This window comes from Caloenas nicobarica, chromosome 23 (assembly GCF_036013445.1).
Source record: "Caloenas nicobarica isolate bCalNic1 chromosome 23, bCalNic1.hap1, whole genome shotgun sequence".
In the NCBI taxonomy this organism is placed as follows: Eukaryota; Metazoa; Chordata; class Aves; order Columbiformes; family Columbidae; genus Caloenas; species Caloenas nicobarica.
In genome coordinates this window covers 1,642,810-1,660,017 of record NC_088267.1, presented here as the reverse complement: position 1 = coordinate 1,660,017, position 17,208 = coordinate 1,642,810, and the positions used below count along the sequence as shown (strand labels likewise).

Below are 17,208 nucleotides of genomic sequence, written 5' to 3'. Positions count from 1 at the left end.
TAGTTTTTATTGTTTTTCGGTTTTAATCTGTGGGTTTAGACGGCATTTTCGAGAGGCTGTTAGATGTGAACCCAACTACCAGTGCAGCATTTAACTTAAATCAGGGTTTAGGTCCCTGTGCCACAGATGAAAACAAATGTTATCAGCTGTATTGCTGTACGAGTGCATTAGTTGCTTGCATATCCAAAAAAATTGATGGCTCCTATTGGAAATGGCTTTCAGATTTTTCTGTGGATCATGCTAGCTTATGTGATCTTTATTTTAAAACCTCAGAGCTATCTTAGTCGCATTCATTAGGCTTGTCTTTCCATCCCTGCCAGGTGTTTGACTTTAACAGGATAAGGACTTGCTGTTCATAATTTCTTCCAGGCAAATACTAGTGGCTTAAAAACAAGAGAATTGATAAAAGGAGTCTGGGTTTACTGTAATTTAGGGTTCTTCAAGAGAAGAACTACTGCATGAATTTTAACTCTGATCCATGAGGCTGTGTGGTACCAATGCTTTTGACATTCAGTTATACAGAATATTGTTGTAATGGCAAAGGGCAAACGTAAGTATTTTTTTGAATAATGTACAAGTATGTCCTGCTAGTCGAATGTAAGAAAAGAGGATTATTTTGACCTCAGGTCTCCTTGCTGAAAGTGTGACATGGTTGTTACATGGTATTTTTTGTGGCATAAGAATATTGCTGTTTTAAGTTACAAAGTGAACTGTAACATGCATGTTTCCAGGCAATCTGCAGATTTCCTTAAATCTGCATTGTTAGGGTTTTTGGGATCACAGAGAATATTCACTTTGTGACCCTATCTTAGAGAGGCACTTCACTTTTTCCTGAAAGTTTTATTTAACTGTAGAATTATATAGCAAGGAACCTAAATACCTATATACACAAAGCAACAGACTTTCAGTAGTATCACCAGCATATTTGATTTAAGAGCTTGTATTTTTATGTATTGAAGAATGACTGACTTAGGATACATACCTTCAAAAAATCCATAACTTTAAGTTCCATGTCTTGTTTGCATGTGTGTGCACACTGAACAACTTCAGCATCCAGTGGGACGGTTGGACACGCCGTATGTTCACATATGTGAAAAGTCTCAGCACGTGTTTTACTTAGAATGGAAAAAGAAATAGTGCTTTTGTTTCTTAAGAGCCTTTTTAAACCTGTATAACTGAATTTACACTGAGGGCAATGCTAGTATAGTAGGTTTAGGGTGAGAAAAGAAGGCTTTTCTGCCTGAAAGTCTTACTAGTGTAAAGTTGTAGACTGTTAATACAGAGGCAAAGCTGTTGTTGCTTTTTCCATTCAGATTTTCCTTTAAAAATCTCATTGTGCTGTGCTCACCCGAAGATGACTGATCCGCCATGTGTCGCGTTGTTCATTCCTTTACCCCGCGTCTGTACTTCGCCTCTCCAGGTTACCCCGTGCTGGCTCCTGCCGCTTACTACGACCAAACCGGTGCTCTGGTGGTGAACACGGGGGCCAGGAACGGCCTGGGCGCCCCCGTGCGCCTGGTGGCCCCCGCCCCCGTCATCATCAGCTCCTCGGCCGCGCAGGCAGGTGAGTCCCCGTCCCACCAGGGAAACTTGTGACAATCTGCCCTGTCCCCGGCGGAGGGTGAACCCGAATCCGCGGGGCGCACTTGGCCGTGATGACACACTTGCCCTCACTGGGATCCGTCGCGGGGGTTTGTTGAGAACATGCTCTGTGCTCACAGTGTGCTGAGCCTCCAGAACAGCCTCCCAGAGGGAGCGGCGCATCAACTCTTGTTATTTTGCAGAGTTTCATGTGACAGTTATTTAAATTTTGTCTGCTAGCATGTAGTTTCCCACATAATGAAAGGTTTTAGCTGGTGTAGAACTCTCAAATGATCACCTTGCTTGTGTAAAATGGTACATGACTGGTCTTTGCCATGAGTTGTTTTGGGGTTTATTAGGGTTCTTGGGGAGTTCAAGGCTTTAAAGGAAAGTTTTCAGCCAGAATCTCTGCATGTAAGCAGTCTTTGCAGTGTTAGTAACAGATTATGAAATGGGCCTTTTAATTGTTTCCTTGTAGCTCTTGTTTATTTTGCTTTTTCTGTTACTTTGGAACTGGCTGAAAAACAAAAGTACTTGGTTTTGATGTTCTTAGCACCGCCGGATTGCGTTTCGCACACTAAAGGGCAATTCTACTTGTTTCAAAATTTATGTTTCTTAAATGGATATTACTAAGCGTGTGGCTGTATTGACTTGAATCTTAGATCCCAGGAGAAAGGGAACATTGTTGTGTGTTCGATGTGTGTAGCTGTACAAACAGCAGTAATAACCAGGCATTGCTGATATTCAGTGTCTCTGTAGAGCTCAGATACAAAGTGAAGAGACTTTTTGCAGAGTTTGTGAAAGGGGCATTTTCATCCTGAAAGAAAAAAAAATCCATAGTAAATAAAAGTAACCTAAGTTTTAACTTCTGAAACTGCTATGAAAATGAAGTTTTCTGTCTATGCTTCCAATGACTTTCTTTCCAGCGGTTGCAGCGGCTGCGGCTTCAGCCAACGGCGCAGCGGGTGGCCTGGCAGGAACGACAAATGGACCATTTCGCCCTCTGGGAACTCAGCAGCCCCAGCCCCAGCCCCAGCAGCAGCCCACCAACAACCTGGCATCCAGCTCCTTCTACGGCAACTCGCTCAGCAGCAATTCCCAGAGCAGCTCCCTCTTCTCCCAGGGCTCTGCCCAACCTGCCAACACCTCCCTGGGCTTCGGAAGCAGCAGCTCTCTCGGTGCCACGCTGGGCTCTGCGCTGGGAGGCTTTGGGACAGCAGGTAAGAATGGCAGCTGCTTCGTGGGGGAGAAAAGCAGGCGGCTCCAAATGCAGGTAGTTGCTTGTGAGCTGCTGGTGCACAGAGCTGCTGAGCTCAGGTCAAATGGAAGTTTTCCTTTAGGGACTACTTTGGCTTTCAAAAGCTGCAGCACTTTCTGGTGGAACTTCTTTTAATAGATGATATATTAGAAGCACCTAAGTAATGAATTTGTTTTGTTGTACACATTATTGTTCTTAGAATCACAGAATCATTTTGGTTGGAAAAGCCCCTCAAGCTCATCGAGTCCAACCGTTCCCCACCCCTGGCCCTGCCCCATGTCCTGAGAACCTCATGTCCGTCTGTCCAACCCTCCAGGGATGGTGACTCCAGCACTGCCCTGGGCAGCCTGTTCCAATGCCCCACAGCCCTTTGGGGAAGAAATTGTTCCCCAGATCCAACCCCAACCTCCCCTGGCGCAACTTGAGGCCGTTTCCTCTGGTCCTGGCGCTTGTTCCTGGGGAGCAGAGCCCGACCCCCCCTGGCTCCAAGCTCCTTTCAGGCAGTTCAGAGATCAGAAGGTCTCCCCTCAGCTCCTGTTCTCCAGGCTGAACCCCCCAACTCCCTCAGCCGCTCCCATCGCACTTGTGCTCCAGCCCCTTCACCTGCTTTGTTGCCGCAGATCAAGTTTTTAAACAGCTTTGAGTTTCTTTACCTTTACCTGCATGTGCTTGGTGGGATACTGGACTAACAGGAATGGGCTCCAGAGCGGTATCCCCCTGTGTGCCAAGTCTTACCTCAGAAAAATGCCTAAGTAACTTTTCATGATTTTAAAAAAGCTGATCCGAGGTGGTTTTTATGCTTTACTCTGGGAATTGTTTTATCACACACCAAAAAAGTCACTTATTGCGGTTGCAAGTTAGGCAGCTGGAGACAAAGTTGGTTTGTGGGGTTTTTTTTTTCAGAAAAAAAAATAGAACAAACCAAAAAGATGTCTGTGGGTTTGTTTTTTTGAAGTAGAACAATTGTTTTAATTACTGCTTAGTCTCAGAGGTAGTAATTATGTCCTGAACTTCGCTGCTTTCATCAGTGTGAAGGGCAAGTTAAAACGTGCCTTTTGAACCTGCTCCGTCATAAAAGACTGAAGGACGTACTGTTCCTGCATCAAATCAGTTTTAAATAAAAGTTATTCTAACTATTTTTCTTAAACACAGCCTGAGAATTTGAACCATCTTGGATTCAGGTAAACACAGCATTCACTTCTTTCACTTCACTGTATTTAACTAATTGAATTCAATTACTAGTTTGCTCAATGCCAAGATGCACAAACTTGTTTTCCCTCAATCAATGAATAAAAATGTGAGGCTGTTGCTTCTAGAACTTGTGTGCAGTCATGAAAAACGATTAGTTCATTACAGTTAACAATTTCACTATTTATTAAACAAGATTTTAATGCAAAATTGATTTTTTTTTCTCAAGTTGACAGTGCATTTAAAGAGTTTGTATTAGACTGTCAAGAAAACTCTTCAAAAGAACGTTGGGTGTATGTGTTAAATTGAATTCTGATTTCCATCCCAATAAAGCTTGGTGCAAATAGGAGCTGTTTTCTAATATAATGAAAGGTGAGCACAAGGATTTCAAGTAAATGTACACGAAGCTGTACATGCTCTTAAGTAAACATGAGTAGATAAAATCTCATGTTGGGTTTGTTTTAGCTCTAATGGCCAAAGAATAAATACAAGGCAGTGCTTGTAGGGTGATCTAATATCTTCTGTTAAACTAAGTGATCTAATATCTTCTGTTAAACCAAGTGATAGGCTTAGGGGGAAAGAGCTCTGGAGTACACAGACCTTCTTCTGAAGGTTCAGCAGCAAAGCGTTGAGTGTTTGTTTCCAAAAGCCTAGATGTTTGCTGGCGTTTTGTTCCGTCGCTTCCTTTAGGTAGATTTTTATCTTCTTGATCTTTCTGCTTGTAGATTTTTGGAGCTGTATTTCTGGATGTATTCTGTCGGTATAAAAGCTACAAAACTGTAAATGCAAAGCTAATTTTTTAAATGGAGGATTTCTGCTCGATCATTTATTATATGGTTTTAATGAACGCATTTCATTTGGGCACATGCAGCACCCTTAGGAAAACCCCAGCCTGGTGCAGGGAGGTTAAGAGGGGCCGTTGTACTGACTGTTGGCCTGGGCAGCTTATTGACATCACCCAATTCTCCTCTTTTCCTCTTTTCAGTTGCAAACTCCAACACGGGCAGCGGCTCCCGCCGAGACTCCCTGACCGGGAGCAGCGACCTGTACAAGAGGACATCCAGCAGTTTGACACCCATCGGACACAGTTTTTATAACGGCCTTGGCTTTTCCTCCTCTCCCGGCCCTGTGGGGATGCCCCTGCCCAGCCAAGGACCCGGCCACTCCCAGACTCCACCGCCTTCCTTATCTTCACACGGATCATCTTCAAGTTTAAACCTGGGTAAGAGCCAGAGCCGCTGTCCCTCGGTGCGGAGACACGACCACCATGGGTGAGACACCCGCTGCTCCCCCTGGGTTTTCTTTTTGACACATCCTTTTCTTTCCCTGAAATCAGTAATTCAGGTTAATGTCCATCTGAAGTGTCCCAGTGAGCACTGAGAAGATGAGTTTCCATTTCAAAATAGGAAATGCTCAGTTGTTATGGTGTGAGTCTGAGTGACACATCCGCCTCGGAGTCCCCAGGATAGAGTCTGCGCTTTGTCCTTCCCAGATCTAGATTTTCCTGACATATCCCAGACACTCTTCCAGGAGTCGTGTCTCTTTAGGGTTTTTGCCCCTTTATTCTACCCTAGCATCCCTAAAAGCTTCAGGAGCTTCCAGCCTTCACGTACTGCTCTCGAACCAGGAGCTGTTTCTTTGTGGTTACTGGTGAGATCCCCCTGAAGTCTGAGATCGGCAAAGTCGCCGTATTCCCAGCCACACATTGGCATGAAGGAGCTGGAGGTGCTCCAAGGCTTCTGGCCTTTGGTGGTGGACAAGTGGGTTTTAGAATCTCTTGCATGATTGAGGAAACCTCTTCCTCACGCAGTCTCTTAATTCCCAGTGTGATGTTGAACGTCATGGGGAGACCTGCGGTCAGCATTGCCAGCAGAAAAAAGAGCAATGGGTAGAAAACTGGAGTAATTCCTCATTTATTTTGAATCTCTGAAAAGATCAGAAAGTTTTTCTCAGCAAGTCTCTGACAGAGAAGACCTTGTACAAACTGTACGTTCCATCTTAATGAAGAGATAAGACACAGGCGATATCAGTGAGTGTTGAACCCTTTCCTCTTTGCAGATGATCGGGAACTTCTTTTCCCTTCACCATGTTAGTACTATGACTCTTACTTGCTCCAGGCTTTCAAAAAACCAAGTGGAAATTCTGAGCTCTTCAAATGCCATGGAAAATGTCATTTCACCATTGCTTAGCTTGTTTTTGTTTGGTTCCCTTTACCTGAGAGGTGATTTATGGTTCCTTTGAATCTCGTGGTCCTTCCAGCAGTATCACTTGGTCACTTTTCGGAGATTTGCTCAATTAAGAAGTCGGGTAGGTAGAGAAGCTGATGGCCACACCATTGGCAAGGCAGCAGAAGAGATGTGAACAAGAAGTTCTCAAATCTTCTCCTCAAGTTTTGGCACCAGCTCTGGAGAAGTCAGCACACGTGTGTCCGGCTCAGAGACAGGGGAAATTCATTAGGCTGTTATCAGATACTTAATTCTCATATAGTGTTTCCTGCATGGCAGCTTCCTTCAGGCATTGATGGCAGAGAAGTGCAGTTCGCTCAGCTCTCTTTTTTAGTTTTATTTCACTTAATATTTTTGTTTCAGCCACTCTCATGCACACAGCTGCCAGGAGAAGGTCTGTTCTCTTTGCAGACAGCTCTACGGATGTTCGCCCTGAAGCTCTTCCCTTCTTTGCAGAGACTTCTTGTAGCTTTTGTTTTTTTCAGGTGGTTTGTCCTGGCTGCCTCATATTGGCTTTTCAGGTTCCTGTGCGATTAGAACTTTTTTCCTGGGAGGACTTTGTCCCACCCAGGAAAAACCACGTTCACTCAAGGAATCTTTGCAGTGTGTGACCAGCAGAGGGAACCCGAGCCTGCGAGAAAGGGAAGAGTTCTCTGCTAGAGCACTGCAGCAAATTTCCAAAAATTGCAGGCAAGGAAACTGTTTAAAGGTTTAAGTTGGTTCCTATCAAGTCTTGCAGTTTGCAAACTGTGTGGTGAAGTGTTACCTGTTCCCCATACCTGTTACTATCTTAATGTGAGTGGAAATCTGTAGGGCATTTGTGAAAGAATAGGATTTTTAAAAGTATTTATTGTTTTTAATTTATCGTTACCTGTATTTAATAGTGATTTGTTTTTTCTATCCAGAATTTTTGTACTCCTTGCTGTCTTTTTCTTACCTCTCTTAATTCTGTCGCCAGCCTCAGTATGCATCTGTTCTATCAGTCCTTTGCACAGCAGCAAGCTGCAAAAAACCGTGAGGATGGAGGATAAGGTGTAACTAGAAACAGCAAGTTAGCGAGTGGTGGAATTGATGATAGTTTTGACACAGAGTGAAGAACAGAAGTTGTTACAGTGTGTTTTTTGCTGAATCTGTAGCTGATCCTACCAACACCACAGAGCTACGCTCGAACACGGCCCCATCGCAGTTATTTTGGGGGCAGCTCACAGGGCTTAGCTGAGAATAAACGCTTCCTAGTTGAACCATGTCAGAAACCCAATGCAGCGGAAAAGGAGTAATTAGAAGTAAACCGAATCCCTCAGCCGCTTTATTTCATGGTGTATGAAATCCCGGTGGTTTTATCCCTTTGCAGGAGGACTCACGAATGGGAGCGGCCGCTACATCTCTGCTGCTCCGGGAGCCGAAGCCAAGTACCGCAGCGCGAGCAGCGCGTCCAGCCTCTTCAGCCCCAGCAGCACGCTCTTCCCCTCCTCCCGCCTGCGCTATGGCATGTCCGACGTGATGCCCTCCGGCCGAAGCAGGCTGCTGGAAGACTTTCGCAACAACCGGTACCCCAATTTGCAGCTGAGGGAGATTGCTGGGCACATCATGGAGTTCTCACAGGATCAGCATGGGTCCAGGTGGGATTCGAAAGCTTGTGCTGGGGGGAGCTTTGGGCACAGCTGCTCTGAGTGATTTGCGTCACATCCTCAAGCAGAGAGGCAGAACAGGGAAAAGGTGTGAAAAGCCAAGTAGTGTAATACTCTGACCCTTCTTTTTATTGGGTACCAATGGCGATAGCAGGAGTTCCTCCTCTAAAAACGAGCTTGCTTTGTAATTTGCCTGCTAGTCCCACTGGCATAGTTAAACTCATTTTAAAGAGCTGTCTGGACGCGAGACCTTGATGTATTAATCTTCTAAAATCTGCTTTGCTTGGAATGAGGAGATTTTTGGGGTATTGACAATGATGTGTGGCCATGGACCTCCTGGCCGTGACCACCCTGAGGTTTCAGATTGCTGGATAGAGCAGCTGTGGTTTAATATTTTGTTTTGAAAGAGCTTAGTGTATGAAGCTTTTGAAAGGAATTTGTATTAACAAATGTGTTGAATTTTCAGGTTTATTCAGCTGAAACTGGAGCGTGCTACCCCAGCAGAACGTCAGCTTGTGTTCAATGAGATCCTCCAGGCAGCTTATCAGTTGATGGTCGATGTATTTGGAAATTACGTCATCCAGAAGTTTTTCGAAGTAAGTCTGCATCCCCCTGCAAGTCTTGCTTAGATGCCTGCTGTCCTGAAATACTGGACAAGCTCACAGAAACTCTTATTTGGCTAAAACCGTGGATATCTGCAAACACTGATGTCATCTCCTCCCCACAGGCTGTTCCCTCATTCACACCTCAGTCACCTCAACAGGAGACTTGTAAAGATTGACCTGAAAAGTAACACTTTGCTTTGAGATGCAAAAGGTGTGGGAATAAACATATCCAGGAGATGTAGGTCCAACAGGACTTTTCAAGGATGCTGTGCTGAGCTGTCAGTACTCACATATTTAGGAACAAAAGAAACTTTTCCACTGAAGAGCATCTGCTGGAAGAAAGTCTTGGGTTTCATACCTGGAGAGTGAGCAGATGCCCTTCTCTTCTTCTTGAATCGGATCTGTTCTTTCTCCACCAAGTCTTGGTGGTTCATTTATCCCAGTAATTTTACAGCAACCTCATCAAAGGGCAATGAACTGGCACTTGTCACCTTGGTGGCTCCAGCACCTTTGGCGTTTTTCACGTGTCAGGCGTTTCCTACAGATGTGCACCAGCCGTCTGGCTCGTGCCTGCTCGCGTCCCTTGAGCTGTGCTTGAGATTTTCTTTCTTTTCAGCAGGCGCGATGTTTCTTGTTTAAGGCTTCAGCGTGGGAGGGCTGCTGTGCCACTTGGCCACGGGAGGGTTTTGTGCTTGTACTGACTGGTTTTCATCTCCCCAGTTTGGCAGCCTGGAACAGAAGTTGGCCCTGGCAGAACGGATCCGTGGGCACGTTCTGTCCCTGGCTCTGCAGATGTACGGCTGTAGGGTGATCCAGAAGGCCCTTGAGTTCATTCCTCCAGACCAGCAGGTAATTGTAAGTCTCAATTTTAACTTTCTTCTCGATGTTTAACGTTTCTTGCCATTTGGTGACCAGAACCGCGACCTTCTGTTCCTCTTGTGGCTGGTGTTTTTTTGGTTTGGTTTATAGCATGTTTGTTATGTTTAATGTGCATGATAAGTATGTGATGCTGTTCTTGGGTCTCATTGTCATCTCCTTGTTCCACTTCACTGGTACCAGTGTTGATTGTCTGTTATGTTAATTCCTTGACAGATTATGTATGTAGGGGAAACTGAGGGATGATAATGAATTAGAAGTTATTTTTAAATCCCTTGAAGAAAGCAGTGCCAGGGTTTTGCGTTTAATATTCATTGAGATACCACTGCTTTGATATGTGGGTCAATATTCTGCTTTCCTGCCGAGTGAGATGTACGAGGAGCTCCTGGTTCCTGTTGAGCTGGGCCTGGCATTGCAGAGCTGTGGATGATAGCCAGAGTCTCGCTCAGAGCTCGTTAATGAAGCAGTTCCTCTGGGGTTTCATGAACAATGAATTCAGATGAAAAATATGCTAGGCGAGCTAGCTAATAAAGGTGTTGGGAACGGTAATGTAAGAATCTCAATGTAGGTTATTAAATTAAACTGCAAGAGGCTTTAGGAGCATGCTTTCCCTTTAGATCAGGCCTAGGCTAAGCTGTTGCCTTAGTGTGTCAGCAGGTGATGGGTGGCAGCCCAAACTCCGGCACTGCTGGTCTGACGATTTACTAATTGTCTCCAGAAAGTTATTTTTGAGTGCTTTGTGCTCCTGAAATGCCTGGTTTTGTATCAGTTGCAAAATTGAACTCATCCAGTTTTGTAATACGGTTAAATTCACAAAAACTGTCATTCTGTTTCCTGATTGTGAAGCTTTTAGCCTGCACATATGGTGCATTAGTCATATTTAAACTTTATCTGCTCGGATTCCTTAGCATGCAGGTTTACCTTGCCTGTGTAAAATACAGGCAAGATCTTATTGCAGTGCTGACCCCACTTTAGTGACATATGAAGCTGAAAAGTTTGTAAAGTTTGGGCATTTTAGATTTCTTTGAGGGGGCAGAGGAGAGAATGGGGGATGCACAGTGAAGCTGTGGATTGGTAAAATTTCTTAAATTGGAGTACTTAACTTGGAAGAGGAAACTCATGTTTAATGAAAGGAGCGCTTCACCTTAATTTTGTAATGGTATTTTCTTTCTCAGCACTTGGCCACTGAAAAACTTCTAGTTGGAAATACATTGGTGCATCCTTCATACCTTCCCTATTCTTGACCATGTGTAGCAGTGAAAACTTTGCATTTATCAGCCGTGAATCCTGGTGGTGCTTTCTGTTTGTCTTTCTTTCCTCCCAATAGAATGAGATGGTACGGGAGCTGGACGGCCACGTCCTCAAGTGTGTGAAAGACCAGAACGGGAACCACGTGGTGCAGAAGTGTATTGAGTGTGTGCAGCCTCAGTCCCTGCAGTTCATCATCGATGCGTTTAAGGGGCAGGTGAGTTCTCCACCAAGACACTGACTCTCGTTCTTTGTGTTCTTGTATGTTGCTTTGAATAGCATGAGAATGGCTATAACCTGTTCAACTGTTTTGAATTTTAGCAAGCATTAGTTGAAGGGTTTACAGAGCAACGTTAAGGAGACACAAACTCTTTGGTTGTGTCTCTTATTGGTTTTGTGCAGGTATTTCGCAGTGAAGCATCCTTGCAAAAACCTGTTTTCCTAGAACATCAAGTACTTTTTGACTGATGGAGGGGAAAACGAGTCTCTTATTAATCCATCTTCATAGTAAGGGTGCTGAGCAAAATTTTGTGATGGGTGCAGTAAGCTTTATGGTCCTCTCTGTGAGCACAGCTTAGAGAACTGCTGCTTCCCAAGGGTCTCGGACTAGGGGAAAAACATGAGTTTCACCTAGAGAAGGGCAGTTTCTTGTATTCTCTCCTGAATTGATGTCCTGGATATTCAATGTGTAACTGGCTTTATTCTGCATGTAGTCAGCTTGTCTTCCATTACAAAAATCACTGGTTTGGGTATTTTCAACTTCAATTTAATTGGCTTTGGAGGGAGGCTTTGAAGTACTGAGGGTTTTGCCACAGGGGTGTGAGGATAGCCCAGGGTTATTTCAGCAAGAACCAGGCTTTACTGGTTCGGCTGCTCCTGGACCAGCTGTTGAAGTGGGGACTTGCTTGGCTGTGTCAAAACAAGCAGGATTTTAGCTGGAAACTTGCTCAGCAGATTTGTTGGCTGGAGTTTTTAGCTTTGGATGTTCCACTGGGGAGCTGGGTGAGGCAGAAGCACCTCTGGGAACTCGGTTGATGGCACTGACATTTCTTTGACCAGCCGTCCCGGTTTCATCTGAACTTTCATATGAAAAATTAAACTTACCACCTCAAGACTGTTTTTCTGCAGTTAATTGCACTCGAAGTCCCGTTTTCCTGCACAGTTTGCTCCATAGTTAGTAAAAATTTGTAGACTGTCCGTTTATCTTCAGTGCTCGGATTTGCTACTTTTGTTAATTTTAAGCAACCAAATAGGACTTTGTGCTTTACACAGAAAACTGTGCAGCAATAATGAAATGTCATGTTCTTACCAGTGGATTTAGTAATCCCTTAGCAATGAGAAAGAAGCTTCTTTGTTGTCACTTCTCCTAAGCGCAATTAAGGCTTTTAGACATCCATATAGTTGAAGAAAATCCTTTGCTGAGCATTTTTAGCCTTTCTGGTTCATACCATTTCTTACAAAGCCTAAAATATGTAGCTGGCAGACATTACGCTGGATTTATTCTTCTGAAACAGTGTTTTAACACAGCTTCTAATAATGCTTGGCTGTCCCAGTGTTCTTTTTATTAATCAAGAGGCTTTATCGTTGGTTTTCGTGTCCATGAATGAGGAAGCTGAAGCACAGGTAGGGCTGTGATGTGCCTGTGATCACCCAGTTAGTCCCAGGGCAGTGGGGAGCAGATGGTTCCGGTTCCAGTTTACGCTCCGGAGCTGCCGTGCTGCAAGCTGGCGTTACCTACCGGGCCCGGGTAAAACCACCGCCGGTTCGTTTAATTCCAAAAGGTTTCTAGGATTGACAAAGACTAACAGGTGTGTCGCTGCCTGTGCTTGCCTGTCTCTGTTGAATGCAGGTTTTTGCGTTGTCTACACATCCGTACGGCTGCCGTGTGATCCAGAGGATCCTCGAGCACTGTCTTCCTGAGCAAACCCTTCCCATCTTGGAGGAACTTCACCAACACACCGAGCAGCTTGTGCAGGTCGGTGTGGGAAAGGGGAACGTGGGTGCTGGGAGAGGTTTCTTGGTTACTGATTTGTATTAAAAAGCTCCTGGCAGCCTATTTCGGGCTGCTGCTGGGGTCATCTGAACACAGGGACTCTGCTCCTGAGGAGGAATGGGAAAGAACGTGGCAGACAAGAAATGCACCTTCACTAATTAGAATCATAGAATCATAGAAACATTTCAGTTGGAAGAGACCCTCAGGATCATCAAGTCCAACCATAACCCAACTCCAGCACTAAACCATGGCCTTAAGAACCTTGTCTAAATGCCTTTTAAACCCCTCCAGGGATGGTGTCTCCACCACTGCCCTGGGCTTGTTTTGGCAATGTGCAAGTATCCATCAGGTTTCAGAGCTGTAGTTACTTTCCTTTTTGAAAAGGATCTTTAGTGGGTGCGTACCCTAATGCTTCACTCCAGAAGTTCCAGCGCCAGTAAGATCATATCACATTCTGTGATTCTGTGATCTTAAGAGAGTTGATGCGAGGAGCTGATTGCTTCTAGGGAAAGGAAGTGCCAAGTAATTGGAGTTCTTAAAATGTGCTGGTTCTATGCACAGCCCCTGCCTGGCTGCCTCTCCTCTTCCTCGTAGTCCTTCTGAGGATTCTTTTTTCTAGGATTCTGGTGTTGGGGAACGATGGATGTAACAGCAAATGAACCCTGACCTGTATTTAGCACATGGAAGGTGGGAAGGGGTTGGGCAGGAGGTGAGGCGTCGAGTCATGCCTCTGGTATTGTGAACAGGGAAAACATGTGTCTTGTGATTCCAGTATATACAATTTCAGAATATGAACATGTGTAAGGACAGTCCCTGTAGGCAGAACCATGGCGCAGCCCTCCAGGACATGTGATTCAGTATGTTCGAACCTGGAGAAAGCAAAAGAACTTGAAATAAGCAGAGCGTTGACTTTTCATGTTCAAGGACGTTGTTTCGAGTTTTGTAATTGGTACAAAGATGTAGTATTTTACCTTCTGGTAAAACTCTAGAATGCATGTTTTTGTAGAAGTATTTACATGATCTATACAGTAGGTATTTTAATGAGTGTTTAGTTCACATTTGTAAGTCTTAGTGCACATTTGGAACTAGTTTGACATTAATGGTTCCTGTCCATGTTTTGTCACACGCTTCTGTCTCTCAAACAGGATCAGTATGGGAACTATGTTATCCAGCATGTACTAGAACATGGTCGGCCTGAGGATAAGAGCAAGATTGTAGCAGAAATCAGAGGCAACGTGCTCGTGTTGAGTCAACATAAATTTGCTAGGTATGAATTTGTTCCTTAAAGTCTCCGCACCCCGTGGGAGCACGGACACATGCTGGAGTTGCCCAGGATTTAGGGGTGGGGTGTAGGGAGGTGAAAAGAGGTGAAAATAACTTGTTGCTTAACAACAGAATGCTATGTAAACTGGGATGAGTGACTGGCAAGGTAGGTTCTGCTTGTAATGAAGGAGGATGAAGATGTGGAAGAGTAGCTCTAGTCCAAGTTCCTCAACTTGACCAAGAGGTTTTTTGTGTGGTGTTTGTTTTATTTTGGTGGTTTTAACTGGTCCTTATCCCCTGGATAATAACATGCTATAAGAGCATTTTGCTGTCTCCAGGATGCTGTGTCAAGCCTCAAGGGAGTTTGGGACATCAGTGTGGCAATGATTCTTTTTCATCCCCCTTTTTCACAGAAGAATCTGTGCCTTTTATACACTGAGTCTTGCCGTCCTTTTGAGACAGACACATGATGATATTCTCTTAGGGAAGCTGCAGCAGTCTGAGGTGGTTAGTCCAGAAGCAAAATCCAGGTACCTTGGTGGATGTCAGGACAAAGTAATACTTCCCACATCTGTAAATTCCTTCTGTGTGTGTTTCGAGCCATTTGAACATGAAGGCTGAGCTCTTCAAAGGCTCCATGTTCCCCCCTTTTTATGAAAGTAAAATAGTGCTTTAATACTTACGGACACAAGGGAAGTGTAACAATACCACACTCTTCTAATTCTTGTTAATAATGTTGTTATTTCAGATTCTTCCTCCCTGACTTGCTTTGCTCTTTTTTCCTAAACTTCTTTCCAGATGGAGTGTTAATTAGTGTAGGGTGTCCCCTGAGCTGAGCACTACTTGTGGCAAACCACTCGGTGATTTTATCATTCAGTCAGGGATGCAGAAGAGTAGCAAAACTCTCCATCCCCTTTCATATATCCTGTTTAACTTGGCTCTCTGGAGGGCAGAGTCTAAGATCTAATATATTCTGGGATGGTGGAAGGTCTCTGCCTTTGCTGAGATCTTTTGTTCCTGAATAAGCATTTCCCTGTTGTTCTAACCTTGGACCTCCGTTCCTGTTGTGCTCCAGCACTGAGAAAACCAAACAACAGCTCGTCTGCTGCTCTAACGGGCTCGCTATGAGAACAGATGCTGATCTCGAATACAGCATCGTTGTAGCGTTCCACACATTTGGGTGAAATAAAACCCGAACTGGTCCTTTACCCAAATTCCCACTCAAATTCCTTGGACTGCTGTTCGGTTTCACATAGCAGAACTTCTCTGCCAGCACGTATGTCTCTCCCAAACGCTGTGCCCTTGCTAGAAGCATGACAGATCTCCTCGGGGGTGAATGGAAAGCCCAGCAGAGATGTTGCCTGCTCACAAATTGTGCTTTTTCTGTTCTTCCAGCAACGTGGTGGAGAAATGCGTGACTCACGCCTCCCGTACAGAGCGCGCCATGCTGATCGATGAGGTGTGCACTATGAACGACGGCCCTCACAGTGCCTTATACACCATGATGAAAGATCAGTACGCCAACTACGTGGTACAGAAGATGATCGATGTGGCAGAACCAGCGCAGCGGAAGATTGTCATGCACAAGGTAAGCAGCTGCCGGCAATGGATGGGGATGTAAGGCTTGTCACTGCCAAAATAAGGCTAAGATTATTTCTTTAGCCATTAGATTTACCTAACAGCGGAGGTATTTCAAAGTCGAGTATTTCAGTAGTAGCTGAAATACGAAAATGTGAAATAATGAGATGCCGTTTGGACTTAAAACTAGCTGGTTGCTTCCAGCAATCTCTTCTGACCCAGTAACCCAGTTCTGCGCACGTGGCGCAGCGAATGCTGATAAAACACAGCAAGAGCTTGGCTGTGGCGGTGCCACCGGCTCGGCCTGGGGACGCTCTGGCGATGACGACACACTTGCCCTCACTGAGACCAGCCTTGGCTGATGAGAGCGGTTTTCTGCGCTCAGTGGAGCCGAGCCAGACCCCGACACGTGTAAATCCCGAGCACGGACCTTGTCACCCCATGTCCCCGCCGTCCAGCCCGGCTGGGCATGTTTGGTGGCACCGCGCTCGTGTTCCTCTGACATCTGAACCTGGAGCCATTAATCAGATTCTCTATTTCTCAGTTTTGAACACAGTTTTGGTGAGAGACTCTCACAGTTTAGCATTACGCTGCAGTGTTTGGCTGCCTAACAGTTTCAGGACTTAATATTTGTCAAAAATGAAGATGTTTTGGAATTAAATATGCATTGCTGCCAGTCCTGCCTCCCAAGGCTCTATGCCTGCTGCCTCAAGGGCAAGAGACTCTAAAAATCAGGTTGTGTCTTCATTTTCTTGCCTTTAAAGGTCACACCTGTGGGTCTTTATAACAAATGAAAAAAATAGGCTTTTAAATGTGAAGTGGAACAGAGATTGTCACATTGTTTTGGGGTCTGTTACTTTGAGAAAAAGAACAGCTAGAGAAGAGCTAGAGTAGAAATAAAATACTGACTAACGCTGGCTTGGAAAGACCCATATTTATTTTTTTTAAAGGGAACTGTGGTGAGTGTTGGGTGCTGAAATCCCAATGAAATCAAGTGTATTTAAGAATCCTTGAGTGAAATGGAGCAAGTGATTTTTCTTGTAAAAAGAAGGGGATATTTTCTGTGCAAAGGTGCTGATTTTTACCTACACAGGGCAGTTGATCAGTATATAAACAGTATAGATCAGTATATAAACAGCATAGGTGCAACTGAAATAATCTTCAGGGAGGTTATTTCATAGGTTTAGGAATCATTCAGAGTAGTTATTTTAACCCAAAATCTGTATTAGTCCAAAAGAAATGATAAAGATAATTAAGTAAAAATGCATGGAAAGGGATATACACAGTTTAATTATAGCAGAGTGACCTGTAGCTTTGCTAATCTACATATAGAGATATGTATATATTTTAAAAAAAAAAAGTATGAATGATCGTTACTGACATGTTCTGTTTCCCGTCAAGCAAAGTCTTTTGAATAAAATGCTAATTAGGTTATCAGTGTGGTTGTCAAAAATAGAACAGGGCTGACAGCTAAATAGGACTGGCTGAAGATGAAGATTTCAGCTACGTTATTAAGCTGAATGAAGTTGTGGGGAAAATTGAGCGTATCGACTGTTGCTTTTGGATTTTAAAAGTTGCCATTAGCACAAACAAGCAGTTCATGTTATTGTTAAAGACAGCACTTTTATTAAAAAAAAAACCCCAAACAACCAACATTTTAACAGCCAGTTCTGTCAGTTAAAAAAAAAAAAAAAATCTTAGAATTACAGGTGAATGAAGAATGAATGGTTGGACCTGGGGAGCTTCTCCGTAACCTCAGCAGCAG

The 17,208-nt window shown here is 44.3% G+C and overlaps 1 protein-coding gene and 1 non-coding gene across 9 annotated transcripts in view; both read left to right on the top strand.

Annotated features, from left to right (window-relative positions):
* PUM1 (pumilio RNA binding family member 1) overlaps positions 1 to 17,208 on the top strand; it is a 63,196-nt gene that overhangs the window by 43,110 nt on the left and 2,878 nt on the right. For 5 of the 8 annotated variants that reach the window (XM_065650338.1, XM_065650339.1, XM_065650342.1 and 2 more), the window contains exons 12-21: positions 1,421 to 1,564; positions 2,508 to 2,801; positions 5,013 to 5,249; positions 7,604 to 7,871; positions 8,347 to 8,476; positions 9,206 to 9,340; positions 10,689 to 10,826; positions 12,459 to 12,584; positions 13,748 to 13,869; positions 15,261 to 15,453. In XM_065650338.1, coding sequence (XP_065506410.1) covers positions 1,421 to 1,564; positions 2,508 to 2,801; positions 5,013 to 5,249; positions 7,604 to 7,871; positions 8,347 to 8,476; positions 9,206 to 9,340; positions 10,689 to 10,826; positions 12,459 to 12,584; positions 13,748 to 13,869; positions 15,261 to 15,453 — 1,787 coding nt within the window. The remainder of the gene's footprint in view (positions 1 to 1,420; positions 1,565 to 2,507; positions 2,802 to 5,012; positions 5,250 to 7,603; positions 7,872 to 8,346; positions 8,477 to 9,205; positions 9,341 to 10,688; positions 10,827 to 12,458; positions 12,585 to 13,747; positions 13,870 to 15,260; positions 15,454 to 17,208) is intronic. The other 3 variants (XM_065650344.1, XM_065650343.1, XM_065650340.1) reach the window with 1 other exon arrangement.
* Positions 15,758 to 15,843, top strand: LOC135997879 (small nucleolar RNA SNORD103/SNORD85). The gene has a single exon (XR_010607503.1). It is a non-coding gene; the product is annotated as a small nucleolar RNA SNORD103/SNORD85 (small nucleolar RNA).